Here is a 20340-nt window from a genome sequence, read left to right as displayed (position 1 = left end):
ACACATTTTATTGTAAATTTTTAAACAGGTATGAGATCAGCCACCAATGACTCCCAAGATCAACAGGTATGGCTTTAAAGACAAAATTATTTTGCCTCATTTTATTTTTCAGTTTTAACAGTTGTTGTTTTTTTTTCATCTCAGACAAATGGTGAATCACTGGTTTACTCCACACCAACATTCAGCGGGAGAAAAACTGGCAAAGCAGAGAGAAAAATGGCTCGATTACCAAAGAAGGAAACAATCTACAGTGATGTTTGTCTTCGTGTAACTAATCAAGAAATGACAAATTAGGGTAGTGATGTAAACTTGGTTACACTTTTAATTTGGAGTCAAAGATTTCTAATTTTCAATTTGAGTTCTTGAAATATGGTGTGTTAAATTAAAGTTTTGTTTCTTAACCCTTCATGTTTATTATTATTATCACTTTCACACATTATTTTGATTGTCAAAATGTTGTTAATGATTTTCTTTTAGAATCAAATATACTCATGTTTGTGTCAGACTACTGTAAATGTACATGTGATAAGTAAAATAGTTTTGTGTGTGTTGTTGCTTCCTTGAAAAAGATTTCAACCATTTTGATGTCACTCAAAATTTCAATCCAGTGTTACTCTTTGTTAGTTTTTATAAATAAAAGTTAACCTTCTGATCAATGGATTTTTATATGATTCATATGTAGTTTTTTTCCCTTTAAAAAATGCACATTTGGATTTTTGAGACGTAAAAAGCACTTTTCTTTTTTTAGATTATTTGAATATTTAAATATTTAGTTATTAATCATTTTTGGCTGTCATTGTAGTGTGACTATTACATTATGGAATGTTCTGTTTTTTATAAAACTATATATATATATATATATACTATAATGCAAGAAAGGTCTCGGTGTGTGTGCGTGCGTGTGTGAAGCAAATATCTTCCCGACGCGGTGCCTGTTCGACCTGAAACGTTGTCAACGGCAAAAAAGATACAAAATGACTTCAGAATCACACTACACAAATGCACAAATGACGTAAAACCAAAAAATGTAACAATTTTTATTAGGAAGTACACAAAACGACGACAGAAATGCACAAAAATATACAAAGAGGCCCCAAAAACACACAAAATGGCTCCAAAAACACACAAAATGACTCCAAAAAACATATATTACAGAAAAATACACCAAACGACAAGAAAAATATGAAAATGACTCAAAATACAACAAACTAAATATTTATAAAAAAAATACACTAAAATGACAACAGAAATGCACAAAACTACATCCAAAAAAAAAAAAAAGAAACAAAATGACTCCAGAATCACACTACAATGGCAACAGAAAACAATAATTATACAAAAAATGCACAAAAAGACAACAAAAACATACAAAATTACACATAATGATTCCAACAAAAAACCTACATTACAGAAAAATACACCAAATGAAGAAAATATAAAATTATTTTTAAAAAACAACACATTCATTATGTGCATGTCTCTGTTATGTAAGTAACTTACAAATTGCAACACCGTTAGCTGCTGAAGAACTTTATTGTGCCTCACACAAAACACACTAGCACACCCACCCCTGCGTGCCGTAAAACCCCGTTGTCTTTTCCAACAGCTCTGATGTCATACGGTCGTAAAACCCACAGTCACAATGGGTGCTGGGGTGGCACGTACACAACAGTCTCATAGAATTAATCCAGAGAAATTGCACCCGCTATTTTACTTTGCTTTTAGCGCCGGTGGACAAAATTCATTAAATAATTTATTAACGGTATCATTGCAGTCCAAACAAATCCGACGTCGCACACCCTAGAACTAAGCAGCAGCCATGTTGAAACTCTCAGGGCAGTTTGATCCTGATCCGCAGATATATTTGAGGAACACACACACACACACACACAAATGAAGTGAAGCGTTACACATTTCGAGATATCTTTAGCTCTGCAACACTGAGGAGTCTCTAAATCCTCTGAAATGTCCATGAGGAGGTTCTGTGCCCAACACCAGCTAAAGCGAAAGGCCAAGTTTCAGATGCACAGTTGGAAGCAGCGATTTTGTCATGCCGAACTGCCGTTAGCATAGCCGTTAGCGTCGGATGAAATTACACTTCCTGTTAACGTACTTTGGCCAATCAGTAATGGAGAAAATAGATGAAGGTGTTTGCTTTTCATTTTTCGTTTTCTGTACGGAAGAAAAAGAGCTTGAATTTGAAAAACAAGGCATTTTTCGTTTTTTCATTTTGGTTTTGGAAACAAATATCAAATCATCAATGTTTTTTTCATTTTTCATGTTTTTGTTATATAATGAAAAACGAAGGAATGAACGATACACGGATTGTGCATGTAAACAGGCTCATTGGTTCAACCTTAACATCATTGTTTTATTTGTTTGTATTTTTTCATTTCTTAAAAATAAAGTCATAAAAAATAGCTCTGTTTGTGTGTGTGTGCGTGTGTGTGTGTGTGTGTGTGTGTGTGTGTGTGTGTTTGTGTGTGTGTGTGTGTGTGTGTGTGTGTGTGTGTGTGTGTGTGTGTGTGTGTGTGTGTGTGTGTGTGTGTGTTTGTGTGTGTGTGTGTGTGTGTGTGTATGTGTGTGTGTGTGTGTGTGTGTGTGTGTGTGTGTGTGTGTTGTATCTGACCTTTCATGTCTGCAGAGTGGAAAAATGGTTGAGTTATTTCCACTGTGGTATAAAACAAAAACATCAGTACACTTAGAAACCAATCATATCATGTCTAATAGTGGCCCCTCCCACCAGCTGAGAGTACATTACTGTAAGCGCGCAATAACTTAGACTTAAATGCATCACGAACAAAATGCAGATCTTTTATCTTTGGCTGTTGATGCTACGTGTCGTAAGTAAGTAACATTTAAAGAATGTGGCCATTTCAGTGATTTGAACATTCGAATGAATATATTTATTATAATTTGATTCTAAATTTTGTTGCTTTCAAATGTTTTAGTGATTTAACATTGTATATGATGAGTTGTACTGACTACAAAATCTAAATATTTTGCTGCTGATGATAAGTTCTATTTTTTATTTATTTATTTTTTCAGGCAGCATCGTTTACTTTCAGACCAGGACTGTCCATGTTAAACAAGATGTGACACTTACTTGTCCTTATGAAAAACTTTCATACGTATTCTGGATAAGAATTATTTCTGGTCACTTGCCTGAGTTCTTGGGCGGACCAGGGTCCTTTCCAAGATCTAATCGAATCTCCGCGAAAGAAGAGCCTGGAACTTTTGTTCTTCTTATCAGTGAATCTACCCTGAATGATACCGGCCTGTACTACTGTGTGAAAAAAGAGTGGCTAAATTACACATTTGTGACGGGACTTTTTCTAAAAGTTAAAGGTAATTGAAACATGTCTGTTTTTCACAACTCTTTGTTTCGTTGGTAAAATGACGCCTGTATTACATGTTCATGCAAATATGTTTTCTATGTTCCAGAAACAGAATCTGATATCAGCTCCATCATTCAGGAGCCTCCTACTGTTTATCCAGGAGTCCAAACCTCAGTGAAGTGTTCACTATTATCCAACTCTGAAAATAAAATGTGCTCCAACAGTCCTGCTTTTTACTGGTTTAAATCTGCGTTGAATAAATCCCATCCCAGTTTTATTTACACTCACAATGATGGTGGTGAGGACTGTCACAGCAGTCTGAGGACTCCGTCTGCACAGAGATGTTTCTATAGTTTCTCCAGGAACTTCTCTGATGCAGGGATTTATCACTGTGCTGTGGCTGCATGTGGACACATCCTTTGGGGTCAAGGGACACATCTGAACACTGAAGGTACCTGCAAACATCTGAGCCTATTTTTAAAAAAGGAAAAATGACTTTCACTGATTGTTATTTTTTATTCCTATAGACCTCCATGAGCAGCGTTTGCATTGGTCCATCACAGTACTCTGTCTCATTTGTGCTGCGTTGACCATCACTGTGATTGTTTTAGTCTACTGCATTTGTTCCATGAAGAAGAAAACATGCAGCAGTTGCTGTTATGGTAAAATAAAATAAAAATCTCACAAATTATGAACATTTTTTAAAAAACATTTTTTATCAAAAATATATATTTTTTTTTAAATAATCACATTTTATTGTACCTTTTTAAACAGGTATGAGATCAGCCACCAATGACTCCCAAGTTCCACAGGTATGGCTTTAAAGACAAAATTATTTTGCCTCATTTTTTTTAAACTTTTAAAAGTTGTTGTTTTTTTCATCTCAGACAAATGGTGAATCACTGGTTTACTCCACACCAACATTCAGCGGGAGAAAAACTGGCAAAGCGGAGAGAAAAATGGCTCGATTACCAAAGAAGGAAACAATCTACAGTGATGTTTGTGTTCGTGTAACTAATTAAGAAATGGTAAATTAGGGTAGTGATGTAAACTTGGTTAAACTTTTAATTTGAAGTCAAAGATTTCTTCTTTTAAATTTACAAGTTCTTGAAATATTGGTTTGTAAAATTAAAGTTTTGTTGCTTAACCCTTCATGTTTATTATTGTCACTTTCACACATTAATTTGATTATCAAAATGTTCTTAATTATTTTCTTTTAGAATGAAATATACTCGTATTTGTGTCAGACTACTGTAAATGTACATGTGATAAGTAAAATAACTTTGTATGCGTTGTTGCTTCCGTGTAAATTATTTTAAAAATTTTGAAATCACTCAAAATTTCAATCCAGTGTTATTCTTTGTTAGTTTTTATAAATAAAAGTTAACCTTCTGATCGACTGATTTTTATATGATTCAAATGTGTTTTTTGTCCTTTTTAAAAATGCACATTTGAAATTTTGAGAAATAAAAGCACTTCTTTTTTTTTGTTTATTTGAATATTTTAAATTTTTAGTGATGAATTCAGGAATCGTTTAGTCTGTCATCATAGTGTGACTATTACATCATGGAATTGTCTGTTTTTTTTATAAAACTATATATATATATAAAATTTAATTTCAAATAAAAGTGTCCGTCACTTATTTGTTTTTCCAGAGTCAACCACTGCCTTATGCCTGATGTAAATTGGATTTTAAACACCAGACATTGTACAGGATTAAGGAGGCACAGGAGATTAAATAACAAATGGCTGAAAAAGTAAAAATCATAATATTTGCCAAATGAACAAATCGCAAATATATCAAAACATTAACATAATATAAACAAAAAAAAAATATCAGGAACAACATAATTTTTCTTTATTTTTAGGGCGTGGGAATTAAATCAAGAAAACCTCATGATTAAAGAAATCCATAAACAAAACACACAATAACTTTATAGTTTGTTTAATGTTACGGCTGGTGCCTCCTGGCCTCTCAGCCTGCCCTTCCTCTCCTCTCCTAACCCACCTGGCTCACATCAGTAATCAGGTAGGAGAGGGAGGAGGAGCTGTATAAAGGGCTGAGAGGACCAGAAAGCAGGAGGCACAACAACTGACCAGCAGCAGACATGTGGGGAGAGTTCTTCAGCTCCCCACTGGACATCTTCGTAAGTTTGTTATTTTAGTTTGGACTGGAGATTTCTGGTAGTCCTGTTTTCGTGCTCCGGTAGTTTTAGTCTTTCGTATGTTTTTGTAGTTTAGAGGGTGGATGCTGGGACGACGGCCCTGTATAGGGTTGGCCCAGTGTCCTCCCTACTTTTGTTCAGTTTGGCCAGGGTCTCCAGTCCCTTTTAGTTTGTTCTGTTGGTACTTTTATTTATTTTGTTAATAAATACTTTTGATAATCGTTGAGGTTCTGTGTGGCATCTATTTTGTGTTGCGGCCCCTCAAGCCTTGATATCCCATCCTAGAGGGGGTCGTAACATAAATTGGGGGCTTGTCCGGGATCACTTTTGGGGGCCCTCGTCTCAAGTGGGTTACCCTCCCAAAAGTGACATTTGGATTGGTGTTGATGGGTGCAGTATTCCATCCCTGGCTTTGTGTATGTGGTAAATTGTGCTGCAGTGGCATTATGTGTTTAGTTCGTTATAGTGCACTGCAGTACTCTGTTTAATTTATCACATGGTTCGTAGTTTGTGGCACAACGTTTTTGGTTTTAGTTCAGCTTGGTGCTGGTTTTGTTGCTTTGCCACTTTGGGTTCGTCGTTTGCCAGTATTTTGCATCATCACTTTCGTAAGATAAATCTTTGCTTTGTGTTTTTGGATTTTGGCCATAACACTTTCGTGAAGCACTGATTTATTTCATTTCCGGATCTTTTGTTTGTGTGCATTAATTTGGCACACTGTTTTGGAAGCCTGAGTTTAGTTCTGTCGTGTTGTGTTCTATTATTGTCTGTTTACTCACCCTTTGTTTTGTTTTTCAGGTGATTTTAAGTAGAAGTGTTAAGTCACCTGAAATAGTTTGTGAATGTGGAAGCAGGGCTCCCCATTCACAATTTTAAGGGTGGGGGTGTTACGGCTGGTGCCTCCTGGCCTCTCAGCCTGCCCTTCCTCTCCTCTCCTAACCCACCTGGCTCACATCAGTAATCAGGTAGGAGAGGGAGGAGGAGCTGTATAAAGGGCTGAGAGGACCAGAAAGCAGGAGGCACAACAACTGACCAGCAGCAGACATGTGGGGAGAGTTCTTCAGCTCCCCACTGGACATCTTCGTAAGTTTGTTATTTTAGTTTGGACTGGAGATTTCTGGTAGTCCTGTTTTCGTGCTCCGGTAGTTTTAGTCTTTCGTATGTTTTTGTAGTTTAGAGGGTGGATGCTGGGACGACGGCCCTGTATAGGGTTGGCCCAGTGTCCTCCCTACTTTTGTTCAGTTTGGCCAGGGTCTCCGGTCCCTTTTAGTTTGTTCTGTTGGTACTTTTATTTATTTTGTTAATAAATACTTTTGATAATCGTTGAGGTTCTGTGTGGCATCTATTTTGTGTTGCGGCCCCTCAAGCCTTGATATCCCATCCTAGAGGGGGTCGTAACATTAATTTTCCATTATCCTACTGAAGGGAAACCACACCCCTGTCCAACTAAAAACAAATAATGGGAATATTATAACCCATGAAAAAGTAGAGCCATATCTAAATCAAAAAAGAAACTGGATAATTAAAGGGTACGTATGGTTGAATATTGTAATAAGCTTTAATTTGTTATCATTGTGGTTATCCTGGTGTTAAATACAAACCCTTAGTATGTTTAAACAAACATGTTAAGTTTTGAATAATTCATTTTAAGACAGAAATTGATAAGGTAGATAGAGAATGACAGCTGTTGTAACACAGTGATGATTTCATTAGAATGAGAAATTGTTCAGTAATGGTGAGGGTTAGTGTTAGTGAGGGTCGACTCAGGAGGTGGGGCTTGGGGGTGGTCTCTCCAGTGATTGGCTCTGGTGCCCACGTGACTGTGGTGGCTCCAGTCTAAGTTTAGCATGTTGTGAACTTGGTCTCAAACTCTACAAAGCAACTGATTCTGATGAAGCTAACAATATCACCAGGTGGGAGCAAGCTTATGAACAGAAGAAAGAGAGGTGAGGGAATGCAGAAGGAACAGGTGGAGAACCAAGTGTATGTCAGTGCAGGTGAGCTGCAGAGGATTTATTAGCCTAATTTGTCATCCTAATGCACCATCCACCACCAAGGATGCAGTATGTAGAATCTGTGATACTGGAATGGAAACTACCACGCTCCCCCCTCCCCTTCCTATTTCAAATCCACCAGCATCCTCGTAAACGTGCACAACTGTGAGTTTTTTTTTACTCCTCTGAGCGACTTTTTCTCTCAGAACCGACTAGTGACAAAATATGTGACTTTTTCTTGTGTTATTAATGAGTTTTCTGATGTTTTACAGACTGAAAGCAGGTATCACTGTGTAGTTACTGTTGTAAGGTTTTTCTCTACTTTATTCCTGGATCTTTTAATTGAAGAGTATAATTTCAATGCAAAGTTTAGTGAGACTTTGCAATGAAAGAAGGAGGAGTCTACCCACAGGTGGCCAGAGGAAGACATCTGTGTTTCTCCATTTTCTGTGCATCTCCGTCTATCTCTGTGTACGTGTATCTGAGTATCTTCATTGCTGGACCCTCCTTGTACCAGGAGGAGTTTGGTACAAATGTGTCTTAGCCATATATCACAGTACAGTCTAGCTCCCATATGCTGCTGACCTTGAAGTCATGTGAACACTTCACAGTTGTGTGATTGTTCAAACCAAACTAACAGAGTTTCAGGGCCGATCAGACACACATTGAAAAATACAAAAATAACTTTTTAATGTCCTCAACAAGCAGTGGATGCTGCCCTGAACCCCCTATAGATGGTGAGGTTCACAATAAGCCCATGTCACAGCACTCTCAGCTGCAGGTTAGAGTAGAACCACACTACTCCACACCCAGACTGTGAATTAATTGCGCATGTTCTCTCCAGCTTGGATAAGGTTGTCCAAGTTTTACACGCAATTTTGCCAACATTGTCATTGTAATTGAGAACTGGTTCTCAACTGACCTTACCTGGTAAAATAAAGGGAAAATTAAAAAAATCATTTAATCTGTTATTACTCTCCCTCTGATAGAAGTACGTGACGCATACTTCTCGATGTCGTAACATTTTGGCTTTGGGTGTACTGGCCTTGTAGACGCATCCGCTTTGAGTCGCGCAGACCTCCTCGGAGTCAGTTCCCAATACGTTTAGGCCTTTAGACTCTCACTTTTCTGCGTCATTCTTCATTTTTTAGCTTGTTTTGCCGTGTAAACCGTTGTGACTAACACCTCGACAGGGACTTTTCCTGCCGTTGTACCTTCACTACAAATGGGACGTAAACACACATTGTCTTTTGTTGAGCAGCCAATAGTAAAACCTTAAAGAGTTCAAGGACCATTTGGTTTGTAAAAAGAAAGAGTGTCACGCTGCTTGTTTTCTAAACCTCAAATACAAAGCCAAGAGAAGGTGCAGAGGTCCAGAGTCCTCTCAGAACACTTTGAATTACAATATGCTCAAAGGTTATTGTGGATTTTTGACCAAATGATGCAAAAAAAAACTGGTTCATCCAGACTGAAAAATGAATTGCATCTGATCTCTTCACCATGGATATGTTTCGCTTAGGATTACTTTTGATTTATCCCATCTGTTCTCACTCTGCCTCTGAAAATTAATAAATTGGTCAAATCTCTGATTGGCTGAAAAATTGCATCACGCTCCTGGATTTCTGAACCTCATCTATAGAGCCTAGAGAAGATGTACTGTCCTTTTATATCACTGTGGATTATAATATGCTCAAAGGTAATTGAGTGTTTTTGACCAAATGAAGCCAAAAAAAATGGAAACTTGAGACCTGATAAAGTTAATCATATTACTTAACTGATATCTGAAACTTCAGTAATCAGAAATGCTTTATTGTGTATGTAAACAGGCTCATCGCTTCAACCTCAACATCATTGATTTATTTGTGTTTTTTTCATTTCAAGAAAATGAAGTCTTAAAAAAGTGGTCTCTTTCCCTGTGTGTGTGTGTGTGTGTGTGTGTGTGTGTGTGTGTGTGTGTGTGTGTGTGTGTGTGTGTGTGTGTGTGTGTGTGTGTGTGTGTGTGTGTGTGTGTGTGTGTGTGTGTGTGTGTGTGTGTGTGTGTGTGTGTGTGTGTGTGTGTGTGTGTGTGTGCGCGTGCGTGCGTGCGTGCGTGTTATAGCCACGTCTATGGAGTGGAAAATTGGTTGAGTTATTTCCATTGTGGTAGAAGAGAAAAACATCAACACTAACAAACCAATCATATTGTGTCTAATAGTGGCTCCTCCCACTTACTGAGAGTACATTACTGTAAGCGCAATAAAGCGTAAAAGCATTACGAACAAAATGCAGATCTTTTATCTTTGGCTGTTGATGCTCCGTGTTGTAAGTAAGTAAACTTTAAGAATGTTTTTAATTCAGTGTTTTCAACATTAGAATTAATACATTTATTTTAATTGGATTGTAAACTTTATTTGTGTAAAGTAGGTTTTTTATCATGAGTTTCTGACTTTCTTCTTGTGTTTTTTTTTGTGTGGGTCTTTTGTTCTTTTTTCAGGCAGTTTTCAGTTGGAGACATTGACTGTGGATGTTAAACAAAATGTGACTCTTACTTGTGATCGTCTCAAACATTCACCTGATAAAAAATTGTTCTGGATTAGAATTATTTCTGGGCACTTTCCTGAATTCTTGGGAGGAACATATTCTTATGACGATGAAGAGCTTGATGGAAAATCTAACAAAAAACTCACAACAAAACAAGAACCTGGAACCTTTGTTCTCCGTATCAGTGAAGCTAAGCTGAATGATACCGGCCTGTACTACTGTGTGAAAAATGAGTGGATAAATTGGACATTTGTGACGGGACATTTTATAAAAGTTAAAGGTAATTGAAACATGTCTAGTCTTTGTTTAATTGAAAAAATTATGCCTGTATTACATGTTCATTCAAATATGTTTTCTATGTTCCAGAAACAGAATCTGATATCAGCTCCATCATTCAGGAGCCTCCTACTGTTTATCCAGGAGTCCAAACCTCAGAGAAGTGTTCACTATTATCCAACTCTGAAAATAAAATGTGCTCCAACAATCCTGCTTTTTACTGGTTTAAATCTGCGTTGGATAAATCCCATCCCAGTTTTATTTACACTCACAATGATGGTGGTGAGGACTGTCACAGCAGTCTGAGGACTCCGTCTGCACAGAGATGTTTCTATAGTTTCTCCAGGAACATCTCTGATGCAGGGATTTATCACTGTGCTGTGGCTGCATGTGGACACATCCTTTGGGGTCAAGGGACACATCTGAACACTGAAGGTACCTGCAAACATCTGAGCCTATTTTTAAAAAAGGAAAAATGACTTTCACTGAATTATGGTTTTATTCCTATAGACCTCCATGAGCAGCATTTACATTGGTCCATCACAGTACTCTGTCTCATTTGTGCTGCGTTGACCATCACTGTGATTGTTTTAGTCTACTGCATTTGTTCCATGAAGAAGAAAACATGCAGCAGTTGTTGTTATGGTAAGAAGTAAAAAAAAAAAAAAATCTTCCAAAAACTATGATGAACATTATTAACATAATATATAATTTTTGTTTATTATATAATATTTCTCAAAATCCCAAAAGGTGTTGGATCAGCCAGTGGTGATCTCCAAGGTCAGTGGGTAAGGTGTTAATTTTGTGTGATTTTTTTATTCCCCGTTTTCTGTATGAAAATCAAAGCTGTAAATTCAAAAATAAACTTTATTTTTTTCCAGGGAGACGAGGATCCACAGGTTTACTCTGCTTCAGTCTTCAACAAAACAAGTTGGCAACAAGGAAGAATCTACACTGTTGTAGTGTTTCAGCAAACTTCTACCTGCAAATTGAATGACCCACTGAAAAAGGCAGTGTTCAGCCTGAAACAGATTTGATGTTCAGTTTAACATTCATACTCATTTATTTTGATATTCATTGCTGTTCTTTAGTCTGTATGTCTATGCTTTAGGTCTGTTATTCATGTCAATTGCTTTAAAAAATTAGCTTAAACATTTGTTTTTTTTACTTATAATTTTGATTCTTGATTGTTTCTTACGTTAAAAATATTCTAAATGCATTTTACTTTCAATAAATTGATCAATAATGTGAATAAATGTGGGGTTGTTAAATCTGTCCTGCTATGAGCTGATAATCTTTTTAGGATTTTCACTATCATGTATGATGAGTAAAAAAACCTAAATTCATGATCATACTACAAAATAAATAAAAAAAAACAAGGGATGAATTTTATTTTATATAGTGGAGTGGTGCCGAGTGGTTAAGGATGCTGGGCTTGTAATCAGAAGGTTTCTGGTTTGAATCTCACCTCTGCTAACAGCTTAACATATTTACACTTTTTGTAAATTCTTCAACTTACTAATATGTGCATTAACATTTGTACAAGGTGTACTGTACTGTACATGCATCTGTGGAGGAGGAGAAAACCAGCACCGCTGAGCACATACTGTAGATGAAGGAATAGAGTTGTATCTTGAAGGAGACATTATGCCCCAAAGTTCACAACTATTGGATAAATATTTTTAGAATATTGAAATCCCTAAAATTCAACTAGTTCCTGATTTAAATATGATCATTCTAGGAATATCAGACACCGTAACACTAAAAAATTCTCAGAAGTGTTTTCTTTCTTCCAGCATTATCACAACCAAGAAGTTGCTTCTCACACAGTGGAAAAAGAAAGAACCTCCACATATAAAAATATGTCTTGATGAAATTATAACTACTCTCCATTTCTTCAAGACCCTGTTAACCTTAATATCTCTAATGTATCATTATAATCCATATGATAGTTTGATGTTTGATAGTTTGACAGGTGCTAGTTTTTATTGGAGGGGCGTGGCCAACAGTGGTGGTTTATAAACTGCCTCCAAAATGTCATCAAACTGTGTGTGTGTGTGTGTGTGTGTGTGTGTGTGTGTGTGTGTGTGTGTGTGTGTGTGTGTGTGTGTGTGTGTGTGTGTGTGTGTGTGTGTGTGTGTGTGTGTGTGTGTGTGTGTGTGTGTGTGTGTGCGTGTTTGTGCATGTGTGTGTGTGTGTGTGTGTGTGTTTGTGTGTGTGTGTGTGTTATAGACATGTCTATGGAGTGGAAAATTGGTTGAGTTATTTCCATTGTGGTAAAAGAAAAAAAACATCAACACTAAAAAACCAATCATATTGTGTCTAATAGTGGCTCCTCTCCCTTACTGAGAGTACATTACTGTGAGCGCAATAAAGCGTAAATGCATTGCGAACAAAATGCAGATCTTTTATCTTTGGCTGTTGATGCTCCGTGTTGTAAGTAAGTAAACTTTAAAAATGTTTTTAATTCAGTGTTTTCAACATTAGAATAAATACATTTATTGTAATTGGATTGTAAACTTTATTTGTGTAAAGTAGGTTTTTTATCATGAGTTTCTGACTTTCTTCATGTGTTTTATTTTGGTTTTTGATTAAAGTTTTTTCTTCTTTTTTTCAGGCAGTTTTCAGTTGGAGACATTGACTGTGGATGTTAAACAAAATGTGACTCTTACTTGTGATCGTCTCAAACCTTCACCTCATAATAAATTGTTCTGGATTAGAATTATTTCTGGGCACTTTCCTGAATTCTTGGGAGGAACATATTTATTTGATAATGAAGATATTGATGGAAAATCTGATCGCATCACAACAAAACAAGAGCCTGGAACCTTTGTTCTCCGTATCAGTGAAGCTAAGCTGAATGATACCGGCCTGTACTACTGTGTGAAAAATGAGTGGCTAAATTGGACATTTGTGACGGGACATTTTATAAAAGTTAAAGGTAATTGAAACATGTCTAGTCTTTGTTTAATTGGAAAAATGATGCCTGTATAACATGTTTAATCAAATATGTTTTCTATGTTCCAGAAACAGAATCTGATATCAGCTCCATCATTCAGGAGCCTCCTACTGTTTATCCAGGAGTCCAAACCTCAGAGAAGTGTTCACTATTATCCAACTCTGAAAATAAAATGTGCTCCAACAATCCTGCTTTTTACTGGTTTAAATCTGCGTTGAATAAATCCCATCCCAGTTTTATTTACACTCACAATGATGGTGGTGAGGACTGTCACAGCAGTCTGAGGACTCCGTCTGCACAGAGATGTTTCTATAGTTTCTCCAGGAACTTCTCTGATGCAGGGATTTATCACTGTGCTGTGGCTGCATGTGGACACATCCTTTGGGGTCAAGGTAGGTACCTGCAAACATCTGAGCCTATTTTTTAAAAAAGGGAAAATGACTTACACTGAATGATGGTTTTATTCCTATAGACCTCCATGAGCAGCGTTTACATTTGTCCATCACAGTACTCTGTCTCATTTGTGCTGCGTTGATCATCACTGTGATTGTTTTAGTCTACTGCATTTGTTCCATGAAGAAGAAAACATGCAGCAGTTGCTGTTATGGTGAAATAAAATAAAAATTTCACAAATTATGAAAATTTTTTAAAAAACATTTTTTATCAAACATATATTTTTTTAAATAATCACTATTTATTGTTCCTTTTTAAACAGGTATGAGATCAGCCTCCAATGACTCCCAAGATCAACAGGTATGGTTTTAAAGACATTTTATTTTTCTGTTTTAACAGTTGTTGTTTTTTTCAATCAGACAAATGGTGAATCACTGGTTTACTCCACACCAACATTCAGCGGGAGAAAAACTGGCAAAGCAGAGAGAAAAATGGCTCGATTACCAAAGAAGGAAACAATCTACAGTGATGTTTGTGTTCATGTGACTAATCAAGAAATGACAAATTAGGGTAGTGATGTAAACTTGATTACACTTTTATTTTGGAGTCAAATATTTCACTTTCACACATGTGATGTGAAATGTTAATTGTTTTCTTTTAAAATCAAATATACTCATGTTTGTGTCAGACTACTGTAAATGTACATGTGATAAGTAAAATAGTTTTGTGTGTGTTGTTGCTTCCTTGAAAAACATTTGAACCATTTTGAAATCACTCAAAATTTCAATCCAGTGTTTCGCTTTGCTAGTTTTTATAAATAAAAGGTAACCTTATGATAGAATAATTTTCATATGATTCCTTTGTGATTTTTTCCTTTTTAAAAATGTACATTTGTAATTTGGAAATATGAACTTTTTTTTTGTTTATTTGAATATTTAAATATTTAGTCATAAATTCAGGAATCATTTCGGCTGTCATTGTAGTGTGACTATTACATTATGGAATGCTCTGTTTTTATATATATAAATATATATAAATAAATAAACTCGTTGTCCAGAGTCAATCACTGCCTTATGCCTGATGTAAATTGGATTTTAAACACCAGACATTGTACAGGATTAAGGAGGCACAGGAGAATAAATAATAAATGTCTGAAAGAGTGAAAATCATCGTATTTGACAAATGAACAAATTGCGAATAAATCAAATCTGTAACTTAATTTAAACAAAAAATTATCAAGAACAACATAATTTTTCTTTATTATTATGGCTTAGGAACCAAATCAAGAAAACCTCGTGATTAAAGAAATCCATAAACAAAACACACAATAACTTTAGAGTTTGTTTAATTTTCCATTATCCTACTGAAGGGAAACCACATCCCTGTCCAACTAAAAACAAATAATGGGAATATTATAACCCATGAAAAAGTAAAGCTATATCTAAATCAAAAAAGAAACTGGATAATTAAAGGATATGTATGTTTGAATATTGTAATAAGCTTTAATTTGTTATCATTGTGGTTATGCTGTTATATTGGTGTTAATCACAAACAGAATATTTAAACATGTTAAGTTTTGAATAATTTATTTTAAGACAGAAATTGATAAGGTAGACAGAGAATGACAGCTGTTGTAGCACAGTGATGATTTTATTAGAATGAGAAATTATTCAGTAATGGTGAGGGTTAGTGTTAGTGAGGGTCGACTCAGGAGGTGGGGCTTGGGGGTGGTCTCTCCAGTGATTGGCTCTGGTGCGCATGTGACTTGGTGGCTCTGGTGGACAATCTTTATAAATAATTTAGTAACTGTATCATTGCAGTCCAAACAAATCCAACGTTGCACTCTCTAAAACCAAGCAGCAGCAATTTTGAAACTCTCAGGGCAGTCTGATCCTGATCTCACACACACTGCTTGCTTTTATAGAGCGATAAAGTCTGTCTCATTGAGCATGACAATACCACACTGTATTAAGTCAGTGTTAGAAGCTTAATCACTGACCAAAGGTGAGATGTTTTCTCAAAACTGATCACATGACATTAAAACCCACATGTGGTGGCAGAGAGCTACAGGAGGGAAATGAAACCTGTGCTTATCTGAAGCGCAACCAGCTTTTGATTCTAAGTATAAAATCCACTAGTTTCTCACACGTGCTGGCCTAAACTACATTCATACACCAAAAAAAATCAATTAACCTACATCACAATAAAAACACAAATATAAGACCAGCAATGTCGGGTCAAAAACAATGACAATCCACCAAACGTAGCTAACATGGTGACAAAGAACATACAGTTACACACATTTATCTAGACATCCATCTTCTGAGCTGCTTATTATTTTTTTCAGGGTCAAAGGGTACATATATTTAATACTGTCAAAAAAATGTCATTGTCCAGAAACAAGATAGATCCTCTAACCAGAAACCAACAAAATCAATCACAATCAATCACAATCAATCACCCATATTGACATAAGGAATGATACGTTGGATACTGCAGAGTAAAGTTCAAGTGCATTAACTTTGTGAGGGTGAAGGAGGAACACAAACAAACCACGTTGCTCTGCTTTCTACAACCCATGACTGATAGATGACAGTGGATCCAGAGAGGGAGCTAGAAATCCTATCACATATCACCCAGTCTAAGTTTAGCATGTTGTGAACTTGGTCTCAAACTCTACAAAGCAACTGATCCTGATGAAGCTAACAATATCACCAGGTGGGAGCAAGCTTATGAACAGAAGAAAGAGAGGTGAGGGAATGCAGAAGGAACAGGTGGAGAACCAAGTGTATGTCAGTGCAGGTGAGCTGCAGAGGATTTATTAGCCTAATTTGTCATTTTAATGCACCATCCACCACCAAACATGCAGTATGTAGAATCTGTGATACTAGAAATAAAACTACCACGCTCCCCCCTCCCCTTCCTGTTTCCTTGTAAACGTGCACAACTGTGAGTTTTTTTTGCTAACTCATCTTGGCGAGTTTTTTTTTAGTAACGACTGAGAGAAAAACTGAGACTGATATGTGACTTTTTCTTGTGTTATTACTTAATTTTCTGATATTTTACAGACTGAAAGCAGGTATCACTTTGTAGTTACTGTTGTAAGGTTTTTCTCTACTTTCTTCATGGATCTTTCAATTGAACAGTTCTGAAGACAAATGACAATAGTATAATTTCACTGCAAAGTTTAGTTAGACTAAGTTCACCCACAGGTGGCCAGGAAAACATCTGTGTTTCTCCATTTTCTGTGCATCTCCATCTATCTCTGTGTGCGTGTATCTGAGTATCTTCATTGCTGGACCCTCCTTGTACCAGGAGGAGTTTGGTACAAATGTGTCTTAGCCATATATCACAGTACAGTCTAGCTCCCATATGCTGCTGACCTTGAGGTTATGTGAACACTTCACAGTTGTGTGATTGTTCAAACCAAACTAACAGAGTTTCAGGGCCGATCAGACACACATTGAAAAATACAAAAATAACTTTATGATGTCCTCAATGAGCAGCGGGTGCTGCCCCTCCCCCCTCCCCCGTCACAAAGCTTATAGATGGTGAGGTTCACAGCAGCCCCATTCTGCAGCAATCCCAGCTGCAGGTCAGAGCAGACCCACACTACTCCACATCCAGACTGTAAAGTAAATGCGCATGTTCACTCTACCTTGGATAAGGTTGTCCAAGGTTTACACGCTTTTTTGCTAATTCTGCCATTGTTTCTTCACTACCAATAGGACGTTAATGCGCATTGTCTTTTGTTGAGCAGCCAATATTAAAACCTTAAAGAGTTCAAGGACCATTTGGTTTGTAAAAAGAAAGAGTGTCACGCTGCTTGTTTTCTAAACTTCAAATACAAAGCCAAGAGAAGGTGCAGAGGTCCAGAGTCCTCTCAGAACACTTTGAATTACAATATGCTCAAAGGTTATTGTGGATTTTTGACCAAATGATGCAAAAAAAAAACTGGTTCATCCAGATTGAAAAAGGAATTGCATCTGATCTCTCCACCTTGGATATGTTTCTCTTAGGATTACTTTTGATTTATTCCATCTGTTCTCACTCTGCCTCTGAAAATTAATAAATTGGTCAGATCTCTGATTGGCTGAAAAATTGCATCACGCTCCTGGATTTCTGAACCTCATCTATAGAGCCTAGAGAAGATGTACTGTCCTTTTAGATCACTGTGGATTAAAATATGCTCAAAGGTAATTGGGTATTTTTGACCAAATGAAGCCAAAAAAATGGAAACTTGAGACCTGATAAAGTTAATCATATTACTTAACTGATATCTGAAACTTCAGTAATCAGAAATGCTTTATTGTGTATGTAAACAGGCTCATCGGTTTAACCTCAACATCATTGATTTACTTGTTTTTTCATTTCAGGAAAATGAAGTCATAAAAAATAGCGCTCTCTTTCTGTGTGTGTGTGTGTGTGTGTGTGCGTGTGCGTGCGCGCGTGCGTGCGTGTGCGTGTGTGTGTGTGTGTTTGTGTATTGTATCTGACCTTTCATGTCTGCAGAGTGGAAAAATGAGTTATTTCCACTGTGGTATAAAATAAAAACATCAGTACACTTAGAAACCAATCATATCAAGTCTAATAGTGGCCCCTCCCACCAGCTGAGAGTACATTACTGTAAGCGCGCAATAACAGACTTGGCGTGAATGCATTACGAACAAAATGCGGATCTTTTATCTTTGGCTGTTGATGCTCCATGTCGTAAGTAAGTTAAATTTAAAGAATTGATTTGAACATTAGAATTAATATGTCTATTGTAATTTCTATTCTATAATTGGTGATTGGTGATTTAGTGATTTAACTTTGTATATGATGAGTTGTAAGTAATACAAAATGTATATATTTTGCTGTTGATTGTGGGTTTTATTTTTTGGTTGTTTTTTGTTTTATTTTCAGGCAGCGTCGTTCACATTCAGAACAAGACTGTCCATGTTAAACAAGATGTGGAACTTCCTTGTGCTTCTAAAAAATCTTCAAACGTAATCTGGATAACAATTATTTCGGGTCACTTGCCTGAGTTCTTGGACGGAACAGATTTCGTTGCAAGATCTAATCGAATCTCAGCAAAACAAGAGTCTGGAACTTCCGTTCTCCATATCAGGGAAGCTAAGCTCGATGATACCGGCCTGTACTACTGTGTGATAAATGACTGGCGACGTTGGAAAATTGTGACGGGACATTTTGTAAAAGTTAAAGGTAATAGAAACGTCTGTTTTTTACAATATTTGGTTTAGTTGGTAAAATGACGCCTGTATCTTTATTCAAATATGTTTTCTATGTTCCAGAAACAGAATCTGATATCAGCTCCATCATTCAGGAGCCTCCTACTGTTTATCCAGGAGTCCAAACCTCAGTGAAGTGTTCACTATTATCCAACTCTATAAAGAAAATGTGCTCCAACAGTCCTGCTTTGTACTGGTTTAAATCTGCGTTGAATAAATCCCATCCCAGTTTTATTTACACTCACACTGATGGTGGTGAGGACTGTCACAGCAGTCTGAGGACTCCGTCTGCACAGAGATGTTTCTATAGTTTCTCCAGGAACTTCTCTGATGCAGGCATTTATCACTGTGCTGTGGCTGCATGTGGACACATCCTTTGGGGTCAAGGGACACATCTGAACACTGAAGGTACCTGCAAACATCTGAGCCTATTTTTAAAAGAGGAAAAATGACTTTCACTGATTGTTGTTTTTTATTCCTACAGACCTCCATGAGCAGCGTTTGCATTGGTCCATCACAGTACTCTGTCTCATTTGTGCTGCGTTGACCATCACTGTGATTGTTTTAGTCTACTGCATTTGTTCCATGAAGAAGAAAACATGCAGCAGTTGCTGTTATGGTAAAAAAAAAAATAAGAAAAATTCATTCTTCATTTTGCTTACTAACCAGAATTTCTTGTATGTTTTTATACAGGTATGGGATCAGCCATCAATTCCTCCCAAAATCCACAGGTACGGTATAAAGAAAAAAAAATGTATGCCACATTTTGTTTTTGTGTTTATTTATTTATAATAGATTCATATATTTTTTCTGATTTTTCTGTTTAGACAAATGGTGAATCACTGGTTTACTCCACACCAACATTTAGCGGGAAAAAAACTGGCAAAGCAGAGAAAAGAAACGTTAGGAAACCAAAGAAGGAAACAATCTACAGTGATGTTGTGTTTGTGTAACCAATCCATGAATAGGTTAGTGATGTAAACTTGGTTAAACTTATAATTTAGGATATAAGATTTTTTATTTGAAACAATTTTCTATTTTTACAAATTCTTTAGACATAATGTCTAAAATTTTAGTCTTGTTCCTCAGCAAAGACACATTTATTAGTATCACCTTTCAGGTTAGATTCCTAAAATGTTGTTAATCATTATTTTCCTTCAGATTTAAATATATTAATGTTTGTGTCTGACTACTGTATATGTACACGTGATAAGTAAAATAGTTTAGTGTGTGTTGTGTTGCTTCACTAAAAACATCCTGACAGAATAAAAAAAATACATAAATGCATTTAAAAATAGAATAAAGTTGTCTTTGGCTGCTGCAGTATTTCCTCGTCCTGAGGTGAAAGAATCTATCACATATACATTCACACCTCAGTTTGATTTTGAATGTTTCCCAAGAAAACCAGCGTATATGTAAATTATTAATGGTAATGTTGTGGTGGGATGCACTTTGTCCTGTATC

General features: G+C 36.4%; 2 protein-coding genes across 3 annotated transcripts; both read left to right on the top strand.

Moving 5' to 3' along the window:
* Positions 1-2798: 2798 nt before the first annotated feature.
* LOC114470796 (uncharacterized) lies at positions 2799-4162 on the top strand. The gene is made up of 5 exons (XM_028459125.1): positions 2799-2847; positions 3049-3348; positions 3445-3789; positions 3866-4000; positions 4113-4162. Exons 1-5 carry the CDS (start codon positions 2805-2807, stop codon positions 4160-4162), a joined length of 873 nt encoding a protein of 290 aa, XP_028314926.1. The 5' UTR covers positions 2799-2804.
* Positions 4163-16302: 12140 nt separating this feature from the next.
* On the top strand, positions 16303-19839 carry LOC114471417 (uncharacterized). Of its 2 annotated transcripts, none has more exons than XM_028460213.1 (6): positions 16303-16396; positions 18551-18850; positions 18940-19284; positions 19361-19495; positions 19570-19607; positions 19704-19839. In XM_028460213.1, the coding sequence occupies exons 1-6, from the start codon at positions 16342-16344 to the stop codon at positions 19827-19829; spliced, it is 999 nt and encodes a 332-aa protein (XP_028316014.1). In that variant the 5' UTR covers positions 16303-16341; the 3' UTR covers positions 19830-19839. The 2 variants fall into 2 exon arrangements, with proteins under 2 accessions (XP_028316014.1, XP_028316013.1); XM_028460212.1 differs by having other exon boundaries at positions 16337-16447.
* The last annotated feature ends 501 nt before the right edge of the window (positions 19840-20340 follow it).

Source organism: Gouania willdenowi, chromosome 10 (assembly GCF_900634775.1).
Source record: "Gouania willdenowi chromosome 10, fGouWil2.1, whole genome shotgun sequence".
Lineage (NCBI taxonomy): Eukaryota > Metazoa > Chordata > Actinopteri > Blenniiformes > Gobiesocidae > Gouania > Gouania willdenowi.
This window is presented reverse-complemented; position numbering and strand designations above follow the sequence as displayed.

Excerpts from the sequence above, each read along its gene's own strand:
- LOC114470796 (XM_028459125.1), top strand. The coding sequence starts at position 2,805 with ATGCAGATCTTTTATCTTTGGCTGTTGATGCTACGTGTCGTAA. Across the intron at positions 2,848-3,048 it reads GTTGATGCTACGTGTCGTAA|GCAGCATCGTTTACTTTCAG; the intron begins GTAAGTAACATT and ends TTATTTTTTCAG. Across the intron at positions 4,001-4,112 it reads ATGCAGCAGTTGCTGTTATG|GTATGAGATCAGCCACCAAT; the intron begins GTAAAATAAAAT and ends CTTTTTAAACAG.
- LOC114471417 (XM_028460212.1), top strand. The coding sequence starts at position 16,342 with ATGAAGCTAACAATATCACCAGGTGGGAGCAAGCTTATGAACAGAAGA. Across the intron at positions 16,448-18,550 it reads CCAAGTGTATGTCAGTGCAG|GCAGCGTCGTTCACATTCAG; the intron begins GTGAGCTGCAGA and ends TTTTATTTTCAG. Across the intron at positions 18,851-18,939 it reads ACATTTTGTAAAAGTTAAAG|AAACAGAATCTGATATCAGC; the intron begins GTAATAGAAACG and ends TCTATGTTCCAG.